Genomic DNA, 13,999 nt, shown 5'->3' with positions numbered 1-13,999 from the left:
CTATGTGATTAGGGTTATAATTCAGGAGTTTAAAGAATTAGTGAGATTACTATAACACAGTTCTCACCATTTCATCTTTTCATCTCTGTGAAGAGCATTTGCACTTATGAAAACAAAACTATGAAACAAAAACCAGATAGAATTGAGGCTGAACCCTGTCTAATCTACCCATAAGTAATTTTCACCCAGGGAAATCTGAAGTAATAGTGTAAAAGTCGCATTGTCTCATTAAGAAAAGAATTGCAATGAATGCATTACTTTTAACAAATATATAAATGTATATTACATATATTTCATCCTTTTTGTACTACTAATAATAGCAATGATAAGTCATTTCAAAAGAACTTTAAAAATCTTTAGAATTGCACCATCCAATACTATACCCACTTGCTACATGAGGCTGTGAGCACTTGAAATGTGACTAATCCAAATTAAAATGCACCCTATGTGTAAAATGCATACCAATTTCAAAGACTGTAAGAAAGAGAATGCAAATATCTCATTGATAACTTCTATTTTGATTACATGTTCAAATAATATTTTGAATGTGTTAGGTTATAATGTATTATTAAAATTAACTTTACTTGTTTCTTCTATTAATGAGATTGCTCAAAAACATAAAATTATATATATACTTCATGTTATATTCCTATTGGACAGAACTCTCTTAGAACCTTATGGTCCAATAATACAAAAAATGAGTTTAAATGTGTGTTTTTGTTGCATAAAAGTATGACCAGGACATCAATACAAGACTCTGAAGTGTAATAGCAACAATAAAACTTTAAAAATCTCATCAGGTTTCATATTATCTGATAGATTTGTGTTCACAAAATGTTGCAGTTTTGTTGTAGTTTCCCAATTACCTGTAAGGACTAAGTAGCCGGGGGTGGGGGGGAGTGGTGGTGGAGTTATTTACACTATTTCCTCAGTAAAACCTCCACTCTTCTCCACACTGTCTTGGTTTTTAGGCTTTCAAAGTCTGAAAATTCAGTCTTACATTTCTCCCTGCATATTCTGTAACGTGGATATTTAAAAGCTGTCAGTTATGGAGAGAAAAGTACATTACCTGGATAAGCGCACTGCAGCAGAGCTAGAGATTTCCCTCCAGGGGCAGCACACAGATCCAGAACCTTCTCCCCATCCCTCAATTCCAGAGCCAGTACTGGGAGAAGGGAGGCAGCATTCAGGAGATAGTACTGTTTTAGGTTTCCAATTTGGTGTCTTTCTGAAGGCATTCTGTGAGGAGTTCTGCTAAGGTAACATTTCATTGATTGAGGATAGTAGGGTAAAGATCCTTGAAAGAGGGAGTGATAGCCCTTCAAATGTAAATTCTTTTCCAGTTCAAAAGGGTAATTGAATCTGTTAAGAAGAACAGCATATTGCCAACAAGATGGAGATGTTAGTATGTCCCTAGGGAGAAAAAGAAAAACAAAGGGGTATTAAGATAATACACGGTAATACAATTTTATACTGAGTCAGGGAACTAGGTCCTAGTCTTAACGCTTTATTTACCTATGATTTTCAGAACCAGGAGAATTACTTTTTCCTTTGCCTCAGGCTCCCAAATGACTCAACACAGCACTGTTTTGATCCTGTTTTTAAAACTTTGATATTTTGTCCATCATGGGTTGTTCTCTTTGGTATCAGTTTTGGTCATTAAAACAGTATTTATCTTGGTTCCTGAGTTTTAGGGGCCCCTTAAAATCTGCACCAAAGAGGAATGCCTCACTTGCCTCTCAATCTTGTCCCTCCCTGCACATTATCTTGCAAAAAAAACATGACCTGTCTTTCAGTTCAGTTCAGTCACTCAGTCGTGTCTGACTCTTTGTGATCCCATGAATCGCAGCACGCCAGGCCTCCCTGTCCATCACCAACACGCAGAGTCTACTCAAACTCATGTCCATAGTCAGTGATGCCATCCAGCTATCTCATCCTCTGTCGTCCCCTTCTCCTCACGCCCCCAATCCCTCCCAGCATCAGAGTCTTTTCTAATGAGTCATCTCTTCACATCAGGTGGCCAAAGTACTGGAGCTTCAGCTTTAGCATCAGTCCTTCCAATGAACACCCAGGACTGATCTCCTTTAGGATGGACTGGTTGGATCTCCTTGCAGTCCAAGGGACTCTCAAGAGTCTTCTCCAACACCACAGTTCAAAAGCATCAATTCTTTGGCACTCAGCTTTCTTCACAGTCCAACTCTCACATCCATACATGACCACTGGAAAAACCATAGCCTTGACTAGACGGACCTTTGTTGGCAAAGTAATGTCTCTGCTTTTGAATATGCTATCTAGGTTGGTCGTAACTTTTCTTCCAAGGAATAAGCGTCTTTTAATTTCATGGCTGCAATCACCATCTACAGTGATTTTGGAGCCCAAAAAAATAAAGTCTGACACTGTTTCCAGTTTCCTTATCTATTTCCCATGAAGTGATGGGACCAGATGCCATAATCTTCGCTTTCTGAATGTTGAGCTTTAAGCCAACTTTTTCACTCTCCTCTTTCACTTTTATCAAGAGGCTAGTTCCTCTTCACTTTCTGCCATAAGGGTGGTGTTATCTGCATACCTGTCTTTAGCATACTTCAAAATCCATCAAAATAAGATTTTAGTCTATCACTCTTTGCACAAGGAAGTGTTTAAGAAAAAATTTAAAACCTGAGTCTTAATTTTAAAGGGAAAAGTAGTACATTAAAGGCTGTTCGAAAGAGTCAAGTATTCAAGTTTTCCTCTGATGAAGATAAAAGTATGGAAAGCTAACTACAGTGAACACTACAGTAAAAGAGTTAATGAGGCAATCAGTGGCTCAGAGGATACAAAACCAAGGATGGTTTAAAAATCACTTATGGACTGATGGTGCAGGTTTTCCCTGCTCTCACCTCCCCAGCAGATGTACCATCCTAATTTTTTATTCGGTCCAACAGTTAGATCTCTTGACAATCACAAGCTCACATCAACTGACAAATGATACCGCAGGAAATATTTATTTACGAGCTGACCTTTCTAGCTGAGTTATTTAGGAGCCTCATTAACCATGGTCAATTAAATAAATTCCAGCTGCTACTCACCCTGGTGTTGCCTATGTGAGGAATGGCTGGATTGAAATGTAACACCTGCGACTCTTAGAGTGCCATGTGAATTTCAATTGAGGCTAATATGTGAAATTGCTTTCTCTTATCACTTCCACTTACTATGACAGTGCATCACAGAAGCCCAGCATTTCAGCTCTACCAGAGGATGACAATCTCTTTCTTTAAAAACATGCTTCATAAACTTTAACGTGCATCAAGTGACTGTAAGAGATTGCTGGGCCCCATCTGGGGTTTTCTGTTGTAGGTCTAGTAAGCCTTCAGGTGATACTAATGATGCTGATCCGCAAACCATACTTTGGGAACCACTGAATTAAATTGGACCCTAAAAGGAAATCTATTGTTGCAACCTTATGTCAGTCCATCCTAATTATACTCTCCAAACTGGCTGAATATTGATCCAGAGTTTTGAGTCATGTAGTAACAGGGAAATAATGCTCAGAAGTACAATTTTACTAATACAGACTGGAGCGGCTTGGTTTACATCATGTGTCCATGCCTCAGCCAACAAATGGCTTTACACACTTCCAATTGGTTAACATCTGGCAGGGCACTTTTAATTGGCTTTATACACTTTCAACTGGCTTTAAACACTTCCAATTGGTTAACATCTGGAAGGGAAAAATCTAATTTTTTTTCTTCATAATTTCCAAAGCTCTTTTAGAAAGTTTATTATTTCAGATGAACATGAAAAGCAGTTAGTTAAAAAAAAAATCATAAAATATTTGTAAAGATATATTTAGCAGATTTCCTTTAGGATGGACTGGTTAGATCTCTGGCAGCAAGGAGATCAAACCAATCCATCCTAAAGGAAAGCAGTCCTGAATATTCAGTGGAAGGACTGATGCTGAAGCTAAAACTCCAATATTTCGGACACTTGAGGCAAAGAACTGACTCATTTGAAAAGACTGATGCTGGGAAAGATTCAAGGCAGGAGAAGATGACAGAGGATGAGATGGTCGATGGTATCACCAACTTGATGAACATGAGTTTGAATAAACTCCGGGAGTTGGTGATGGACAGGGAGGCTTGGCATGCTGCAGTCCATGGGATCACAAAGAGTTGGACACAACTGAGCGACTAAACTGAAGTGATTTAGACAGATAAAAACTTTGACTAGGATTATATTAAATGTACTAAATTTGGGGAGAATTAACATCTTTATTGTATTCACTCTTTCTAACTTTCATCACAATATGTTTCTCCATTTATTCACATTTTCTTTCAGATCCTTTAGCAAAGGTTATTAATCTTGCATATTTTATTTAACCTTATTGTATGCAAGGACTTTAGTTCAGGAACACTATAGATTCTTGTACACTATCCAATATGCTAAATCTTGAAGGATGAGGAATTAGCCGCAGGATGAAAAGAGAACACAAGTTCCGAGGCAAACACCACAGCGTATGTACAGGTACCAAGGTATGATAGAGAACAGTGCATTTGGGGAATTAAAAGTAGCCCAGTGTAGCAGAAGATTACATGAGACAAGTCTAAGATTATCAAGTTTTAAAATTTTATCTTATAAATTTTAAATTCCTATAGATGAGAAGTCATTGAAAGACTCTAAGAGGGGACAACCTCTTTAGATTTACTTATAGCAGGATGTGGCAGGAATCTTCAGAAATTAATCCTATCTCGTTCTCTAACAACTAGATAAAATAAGCCCTTGTTCAGAACAAACCAATTTTCTGATCCCTCCTAATCTATACCCAGCCAACTGAACTACCTGAATTTCCTGGAGCAAGTTTTCTTTAGTCTTTAACAATCTTAGGATTAACTGGCCCCTCTGCACTAAAATTACCTTTCCTCTCTCACCCACCTGCAGCCTGGCTAACTCTTCTATTTGCTATTAAGCCTTCTCTCTCCAGAGAAGCCTTTCTACCTACCATCCAATCCACTGGCTCCACCTCACCCTGACAATATTAATAATAATAAAGATTACTTACCAGATGCTATGTGCTTTTTTGTGAGGGGCAACTATTATGCTTATTTTAGAGGGCAGGCTAACTGAGGTTTTCAGAGATTTGGCAACTTCCAAGGTCACATCACTATTGAAGCAGAAGTCTTTGACTCAAAATCCTCTGGCTTTAAAGTCTAGTAGGAGTGTGAGACTGTAGCACAGTAGCACAAGTGGTACAGGACAGGAAGAGGAAGAGAAGTTCTCCAAATCTCAGTGCCAGAGCCCTTCCTCTCCGAAGCAGCCTATTGTCTAATTAACAATGGGAACAGCTTGACTTAAGTGGCCCTTAAGGAGCAGCTACAACAGGATCAATTCAATGATGGGACTGCTAAGGTTGCTCAGGGTGGCACTTACCAGCCCTGAGAAAGAAAAGCTGTGTATTAATGTGAATCTCAGCTCTCCCTGGCACTCTAGTGCCTGCTCTGGTGGGATGATGCCTCAGAGCCTACTCATTTTGAAAGCTCTGATGGATGGGCGAGTAGCCCAGCAGACAGTGGAGAGAGCATATACTAGAAGACTTAAGAAGACACTGGCCAGATGCCATGTTTTGGGCCTCCTCTCAAGATTCTGAAGCTGCTTCAGAATCTGGTCTCCAGATTCTGGTCTCCAAGCCAGAAGTTCAACTACACCAGCAATCAGCAGAACTGGGACCTAGAAGATCAGTGACCTGCAAACTTTCTGCTAGCATATTCACTGACATCATTTGGGAAAAAAAACTCTGTACCCTCTGCAAAATTTTAAGTTGATATCAAAATCTTCACCGTATGTTTAAGGATGTAACTTCCAGCATACTGTAAAAATTGACATTTTAAAATATAAATTACACTACTTTTTAAATCTATCCTGTGGAACCTAAATACCAGAGTGATTTTAAAACCCATCACTGTCCATTTAAAAATTCATGGACTGACTCTTCTTGAACAGGTGGAAATTTTACACTGTTCCTTTCCCTTTTCTTTATATTTCCCCACATAACTTTTATAACTTTAAGTCCTAATACAATTTTGTGCTTTTAATCTTTATTACCCTATATTTCTCTCTCACACATACACACTCACAGACACATGTGCATGCATATACTAAATTTGTTTTCATTGTAGCCTTAAAGTTCTAAGTGTTAAAACAGTAGCTTCCAGAGTAGTTATCAATAAAATTATTAGTACAAAATTGACCAAAATAACTTATACATTTGATAATTATCTATACATAAAAAGGGGCTTCCCTGTGGCTCAATCTGCCTGCAATGAAGGAAACCTGGATTTAGTCCCTGGGTTGGGAAGATTCCCTGGAGAAGGGAAAGGCTACCCACTCCAGTATTCTGGCCTGGAGAATTCCATAGACTATATAGCCCATGGGGTTGCAAACAGTCGGCCACAACTGAGCGACTTTCACTTTCCTTCTAAACATAAAAAGAAAAAATTCATAGGAAATGGCTCCCTTAATGAAATTAGATGCATCCAGGAATGAATATTACCCAGTGCTATAATGATCAGGGTTCAACATCAATTTCTGTGGTGGCTCAGTGGTAAAGAATCTGCCTGCAATACAGGAGATGTGGGTTCAATCCCTGGGTCAGGAAGATCCCCTGGCGAAGGAAATGGCAATCCACTCCAATATTCTGGACTGGAAAATCCCACGGACAGAGAAGCCTGGTGGCTGCAGTTTAGGGATCTCAAAAGAGTCAGGACACAACTGAATGACTAAATAACAACAACAAATGACCAGGGTTCAACATCAATTCCTATTTTATGTTTTTAGAAGGGGTAAGAAAAACCTTCACTTATATAAGTAGATGAGAATTAAATATATTTTGTTACAGCAATGTCTCCCTTTTGTTAAAATATTTTCTGTTATGGTCTCCAATCACTAAATTAAATATCTTCAGAAATATTTGAAATGATTTGTTAGCTAACAGCTCAATTGCAAGTCCTTTACTTTTGCTGAAAGCAAAACTTGAAGACCATCTGATCTGTCAAAGAATCCCGTAGTAGTCATTTACACCAGCAGTCCCATAGTTTCTTGCAGAGGGATTTTTGACACCCTGGAGGGAATTCAATGTGGAAGAGCCAAGAGAGTGAAAGCGAGACAAAGACAACTGTAGAAGGACAGACTGGGAAAGAGGAATAAGCACCCCCTTAATCAAAGGAAGCAGCATAATCTTCTGAAAGAGCATATATGAAAGCTGAGCATCCGGAAGTCAATTACGATAACTTGCCTGAGCTCACATATCCCTTGAAAATTGCATATTATTTGGACAAAGTCTGTTACATAACATGATTTTCAACTTTTCTATGATTTCTTTTCTCTACTATTCTATTCTCCATTCTTTCTAATGATGAGGATAAAAAATTATCTTATCCAGACATTGCTAAGTACCATAGCTTAGTTCTGTGTAACTGCACAGATTATAGAACCCACAGAGTTCATAGTTAAAATAAAGAAATCCCTTTTCCTTTATTGCTATTATTGCCCACTAGAGAGCGCTCATACAATCATTTTAAAAGTCTGGTTTAGAAATCCAGAAATAATCAGTTCACAGAAGTGCCTCAAGATACGTTCTTGAGCCACTTTCCCTTCAGTCTTCAGGGACTTCAACAATGAGCTGATGGTCTCCTACTCTAGCCTGACATTGTTTCCTGCTTTCCTCCCATGTAAGGGCTGCACCACAGGCGATGACGGCCTGCTGCTGCTGCCAAGCCGTTTCAGTTGTGTACGACTCTGTGCGACCCCATAGATGGCAGCCCACCAGGCTCCCCCGTCCCTGGGATTTTCCAGGCAAGAACGCTGGAGTGGGTTGCCATTTCCTTCTCCAATCCGAGAAAGTGAAAAGTGAAAGGGAAGTCGCTCAGTCGTGTCCGACTCTTCGCAGCCCCATGGACTGCAGCCCACCAGGCTCCTCCGTCCATGGGATTTTCCAGGCAAGAGTACTGGAGTGGATTGCCATTGCCTTCTCCGAAACAGCATATTGAGGGACCTTTAAAGACGTGACATGAATGGGCTCACCTGAAGAGCATGTAAGTAACAAGGCAAAAATCGAATCAGGATAAATTCAACTTCAAAGGGCTGCTCAAAGAATGATGGCAAGAAAGATTTTTGCGGAGCAATAAAATTAAACACTAAATCTTCCTCACTACAATAACTAAGAATACTGAGCAAATTATTAGCTTTCTAGATAGCACAAGAACCCACTCTCCCTTCCCTGGTAGTACATAGCCTCTGCAAGCACAATATTATGTCTTGGAAATAAATAGTTAAAAAACAAAAACACTTCTGTTCTTATTTCCCCATGCCATGCTCCGTGCTCAGGCTACTTTCTAAGCAGAGAAAGCCTTTATTTTGCTTACGGCAAATTTAGCACATGTTTATGCAAAACTTAAATTACCATGAAAACCCAACAAAAAGGTAGTTGAAGCAGAAGCCATGGCTAATCAAATGGATTTGAGGTTCACTGCTCATTTTGGTTAGGGTCAAATAATAATTTATAAATCTGCCTGAGTACATTAAATATAAAAATAACTCATTACAGGGTCTGAGTAGCCAGATTACTGTTAAGTCTGAAGACAATACACCTCTTGAAATATTTTTTAAATCATCCATTTATGCCTAATTACATCTGAGGTATGAGAGGTAGATGGAATAGGAGTGAGCAGGAGTTTGTGAACCAGAGAGGTACACAAACCCTTGTTCTGTCACTTAGTAGCTGAGTGAACCTGGGCAAATTTTAATACTCAAACTATGTGCAGTTCCCTCATGTGAAAAGTAGGAAACCTGGGAGCTTTCTTCCAAGCATCAAATAAAGGCACTATTGCCTGGCACATAATAAGCATACTGAAGATGTCTGGCTATCTGGTTCTTATTCTATCTGAGTTAACTCTGCATACTGAAAACCTCATGAATTAATCACACACTTCACTGTTCATCCCTCTTTTCTTCTCTGTGACAGAAGACACTCATTTCACTCATTTAAAAACTCTAGTTTTGAAATAAATCTCCAACTATAAACTACATTTTCAAGCTACAGTGTTTACAAGTTTCTAAAACAGTTGGTCTAAGATTACTTCAGAACCATCTCATACTTTGTCAAATTACCAAGACCTGGCTTCTCCTTAGGTCTTTGCTGTCATCAGGCCTTGTTACATGGGACTGGGTACTCCTGCCTGCTTCTATTGGGATACTTATGGAATTAGCAGTTTATATAGTTTTAATCATGTTCCTCCTCTCCTATGAATACCAGAACACTGGACATGGGAACTGTCTTCCTGTGTTTCACAGGGTATGGAATAGTGCATCAGACACTCAATGTAAAGAACCCATAAGAGTTAACATACTGACCAAATGCAAAACTCACTGACATACAAATCAAACTTCTCTCATGTCTATGCATTATTTCTCATTTCTATAAAACATTTAAATAATTTGTGTGTGTGTGCACGTGTGCATAGGCATGTATGTTCAAAACACATAAAGCTAAAGACATACAGAAGAAACATGATCACCCGACAGTGACTTTAGCCATGATAAAGCAGTGATGGCTTCAAAGATTTGTCGCGTTATCTCCTGAACTTTCAGAAACTAGTCAAATATCCTCAGAAGTTTAAAAACCTTTCTGTTACAGTATAATTAATTTTGTCAGACTGGTGGGCAGTCCTGTTTCAAAGATCAAAGCAATTAAACAGGGCTAGGTATAACAATTTTTGCTTATAACAAAATTATGACTACAAAGTTTTCTTTCTCCCCTTTCCATCTTCCTGATTCAAGCTATTTCCTCCTCCTCCTTCTTCTCTTCTGAAGCTACAGCAAAAAATGGTTTAAATTCTTTTATCTTCACAGTACCCCTATCCCAGGAGGGTTTGTTTCTTGTTCTTTCAGAAAGCATCAAAAGATTAATAATACTAACCTTACTGTATTCCATGCATCTCCAAGTTCTTTGGAATACTGCTTTTCAAAATGATCCAATACAACTTTGCAAATCTGTTTTGCAAGCTTCCTCTCTGGTTTTGCTTTCAGCTAGGATGATAAGAAAAGTTTGCTGACACACTCTATTACAAATTTACTGAATTTCAACATTACTAGCAGTCTTTTTTCTTAAGATAACACCCTTTCTTCCCCCTGATAATTACCAGTTAATATAGGAGCTATACCTTACACTTAATAAAACTATATTATCATAATCTACTTATAAAAAACGTTTCTCCAAATGATTATTGCTCAAATGTAAGGCAAAAGGTGAAGTGGAATTGTGGTGCTAACATAGGAATGTGTGTCAAAGGAACAAAATTAATCTAAATAAGCCACTCTAGATGTTAACATCAGGGGAACTCAGGAAAAAAGCATGTATCATCTTAGCAATATTTTTGTAAATGTAAAATTATTCCAAAATAAAGTGCATTTAGAAGAAAAGTTACGTTAGTTTCCTGTGGAAACTTCGCTGCAGTTTTATTTCATTTACTAATCCAAAGAGTTTATCGAAGGCCAATTATGTAACAGACATTCTTCTAATCTCCCAGGATAACACGGGGACAAGGGCAGTTTCAGCCTTCCAAGAGCCTGCATTCCGCTCAAAGTTAAAAGGATATTAAAGCCTGCAGGCTAGAGTGCAGACTGGTTATTAGCAGCGGAGGTGAATCGGGAGAAAACAGAAAACGCTCAAGAGCAAGCGTCGAAACACCCAGCATTATTCTACAGCCTTGGACTGAAGCTAAAGAAAGCCTGAAATCACCAAGTTCCCCGCATCCCAGCCCCCTCCCTCGCAACGTCATCGGTCGGTAATGCTTTTGGCTCAGGCACGCGGCTGGGTGCCAGCCCTCACCAAGGTTAACACCATCCCGTCAGGAGAGATCAAACAAGAAATCAATTCCACAGGGTATCTAAAGCTTCCTGGGAACAAATGAACAGCCAGTCTTAGGATGTTCGCCGGAATTCTCTACCATCCCTCACGTTTCCGGTTTAACTTCTCGCGAGATTCTGCTTTGCCCATGTTACGAAATCTCGCCTTTTAAAAGATCCCAATCGCGCGAGGCTTTACCTGGCGGCTTAAAAGGTAAAGATTGCGTGCAGTGCGGAATGCGTGGGTTCAATCCCTGGGTCGGGAGGATCCCCTGGAAAAGGGAGTGGCAACCCACTCCAGTAATCTTGCCTGGTGAATTCCATGGACAGAGAAGCCTGGCAGGCTATAGTCCATGGGGTCACAAAGAGTCGGGCACGACTGAGCAACTAACACATGTCCCGCTAGAGGCAAGAGCAAGTGAAAGTGAAGTCACTCAGCCATGTCCGACTCTTAGTGACCCCATGGACTGGAGCCTACCAGGCTCCTCCGTCCATGGAATTTCCAGGCAAGAGTACCGAAATGGGTTGCCATTTCCTTCTCCACGGGATCTTCCTGACCCAGGGATTGAACCCGGGTCTCCCTCATTCCAGACAGACACTTAACCATCTGAGCCACCTGACCAGAGGAGGCAGTGCCTACTTACTCCGGGGGCGTGGCCGGAGCCCCTGGTTGGAGCCTTGGGCAGAGGGTCTTCAGAAACCATGCCTCACTCTGAAAAATTTGTTTCTGCGCTGTATTTGAAGTTCAGAAAAAGAATGGAAGTGTTTGTCACTGTTGTTCAATCGCTCAGTCGTGTCTGACTCTGCGACCCCATGGACTGCAGCTCGCCAGGCTTCCCTGCCCTATCACCAACTCCAGGAGTTTACTCAAACTCATGGCCATTGAGTCGGTGATGCCATCTAACCATCTCGTCCTCTGTTGTCCCCTTCTTCTGCTACCTTTAATCTTTCCCAGAATCAGGTGTCTTAGTCAGCTTGTATGATGGTTGTTTTAAGATGTTCTCAGAGGCGAAGATAGCTACTGCTAATATACCAAATCTAAAGATTCCCATTAGCCCAGATTCAGGACTCAAGATAAAAGGACAGATATGATGAAAAAAATTGTCACGTGTTTCTTAGAGATGGCTCAGTGGAATAATCTCTCTTGCGGGGAAAGATAAAGGATTAAACTGATTTAAATACACAGTTAAAACGTTTAGCATAGAGATTAAGAAATAGTTAACACCCAAATGTTAGCTGCTACTGTGTTTTATATTCACTATCTTGATCTTAGTGATTATCATGAAGTTCTGATACCAAATGCTGACTAACAAAATGACCTTACATTCGATCACCCTAAAAAATGAACCTCTTCACCCACTTTTACTAGGGAAAGTGTTACTGGTTCTCTGGAAAGGATCACACCCATTCTGATAGGAATAGCAATTTATTTGCTCTTTTAGTGTTACTCTTTAGTTGTTCTCTTGTAATATCAATTAGCAATTTATCAGAGAAAGTCAGTGCTAAGGTAGTGCCTAATATTTAATGAGCATCATCATTTTGAGACCCTTGATGCTCAAAATATCAATGTAAGTATATACTATAAGTACAAATCTTAAGACCATATAAAAAGACAATTTTATTATCTCTAATCTGAAGCTTAATGTATTTATTTAAACAAGTTATCCAATAACCTAAAAATGAATTTAGATTTGGTGTAAAAAAAGTACAGTATTAAGGAGTGAGATGATTAAATGAATCATTTTGTTGAAAGTTTAAGGAAAAGTCATTAGTCTACCTTTAAGCCTCTAAGAGATTTCATATAGTTTTTTCCTGTACTTCTTACAGATGGTTGCATTTAATGAATCAATGTGCTAGTAGTATAATTGCAATGTAGACATATAAAAAACTTAAGGTAAAAATCATAAACTTTTTCTTTAAGGGAAAGGGGATATGTTAAGAGGATATGGAAAGAGGTCATATTAGTTATTATATTGTTTTGTAACTTCTTTAGCATAATTGTTTTCTGATTTTTATTGAGGAAAAAACTTTTAACCCTGTGAGAATGAAAATCATGCATAATGCCAATAGTTCAGTTCAGTCGCTCAGTCATGTCCGACTCTTTGCGACCCCATGAATTGTAGCACACCTGGCCACCCTGTCCATCACCAACTCCTGGAGTTCACTCAAACTCACGTCCATCCAGTCAGTGATGCCATCCAGGCATCTCATCCTCTGTCATCCCCTTCTCCTCCTGCCCCCAATCCCTCCCAGCATCAGTCTTTTCCAATGAGTCGTCAACTCTTCACACGAGATGGCCAAAGTACTGGAGTTTCAGCTTTAGCATCAGTCCTTCCAAAGAACACCCAGGACTGATCTTTATTTTTTTTTTTTTGGTTATGCTATAAAATACTCTTTTTTTTTTTTTTTTTTTTTTTTAAATTTTAAAATCTTTAATTCTTACATGCGTTCCCAAACATGGACCCCCCTCCCACCTCCCTCCCCACAACATCTCTCTGGGTCATCCCCATGCACCTGCCCCAAGCAAGCTGCACCCTACGTCAGACATGGACTGGCGATTCAATTCTTACATGACAGTATACAAGTTAGAATTCCCATTCTCCCAAATCATCCCACCCTCTCCCTCTCCCTCTGAGTCCAAAAGTCCGTTATACACATCTGTGTCTTTTTTCCTGTCTTGCATACAGGGTCGTCATTGCCATCTTCCTAAATTCCATATATATGTGTTAGTATACTGTATTGGTGTTTTTCTTTCTGGCTTACTTCACTCTGTATAATTGGCTCCAGTTTCATCCATCTCATCAGAACTGATTCAAATGAATTCTTTTTAACGGCTGAGTAATACTCCATTGTGTATATGTACCACAGCTTTCTTATCCATTCATCTGCTGATGGACATCTAGGTTGGAGTAAAGACAATCTCTTTAACAAGTGGTGCTGGGAAAACTGGTCAACCACTTGTAAAAGAATGAAACTAGATCACTTTCTAACACCACACACAAAAATAAACTCAAAATGGATTAAAGATCTAAATGTAAGATCAGAAACTATAAAACTCCTAGAGGAGAACATAGGCAAAACACTCTCAGACATAAATCACAGCAGGATCCTCTATGATCCACCT

The 13,999-nt window shown here is 39.3% G+C and overlaps 1 protein-coding gene across 1 annotated transcript in view; it reads right to left on the bottom strand.

The window, feature by feature from the left end:
* NSUN3 (NOP2/Sun RNA methyltransferase family member 3) overlaps positions 1–11,018 on the bottom strand; it is a 60,604-nt gene extending 49,586 nt beyond the window's left edge. Inside the window, exons 1-3 of the mRNA XM_005674810.3 lie at positions 10,859–11,018; positions 9,947–10,056; positions 1,070–1,413 (exon numbers count right to left, since the gene is read on the bottom strand). Of these exons, the coding sequence (XP_005674867.1) occupies positions 1,070–1,413; positions 9,947–10,056; positions 10,859–10,873 (469 nt within the window). The 5' untranslated portion in view covers positions 10,874–11,018. The remainder of the gene's footprint in view (positions 1–1,069; positions 1,414–9,946; positions 10,057–10,858) is intronic.

The sequence above is a fragment of the Capra hircus genome, chromosome 1, assembly GCF_001704415.2.
Source record: "Capra hircus breed San Clemente chromosome 1, ASM170441v1, whole genome shotgun sequence".
Lineage (NCBI taxonomy): Eukaryota > Metazoa > Chordata > Mammalia > Artiodactyla > Bovidae > Capra > Capra hircus.
Note: the sequence above shows the minus strand (reverse complement) of the source record. Positions and strands in the feature narration are given on the sequence as shown.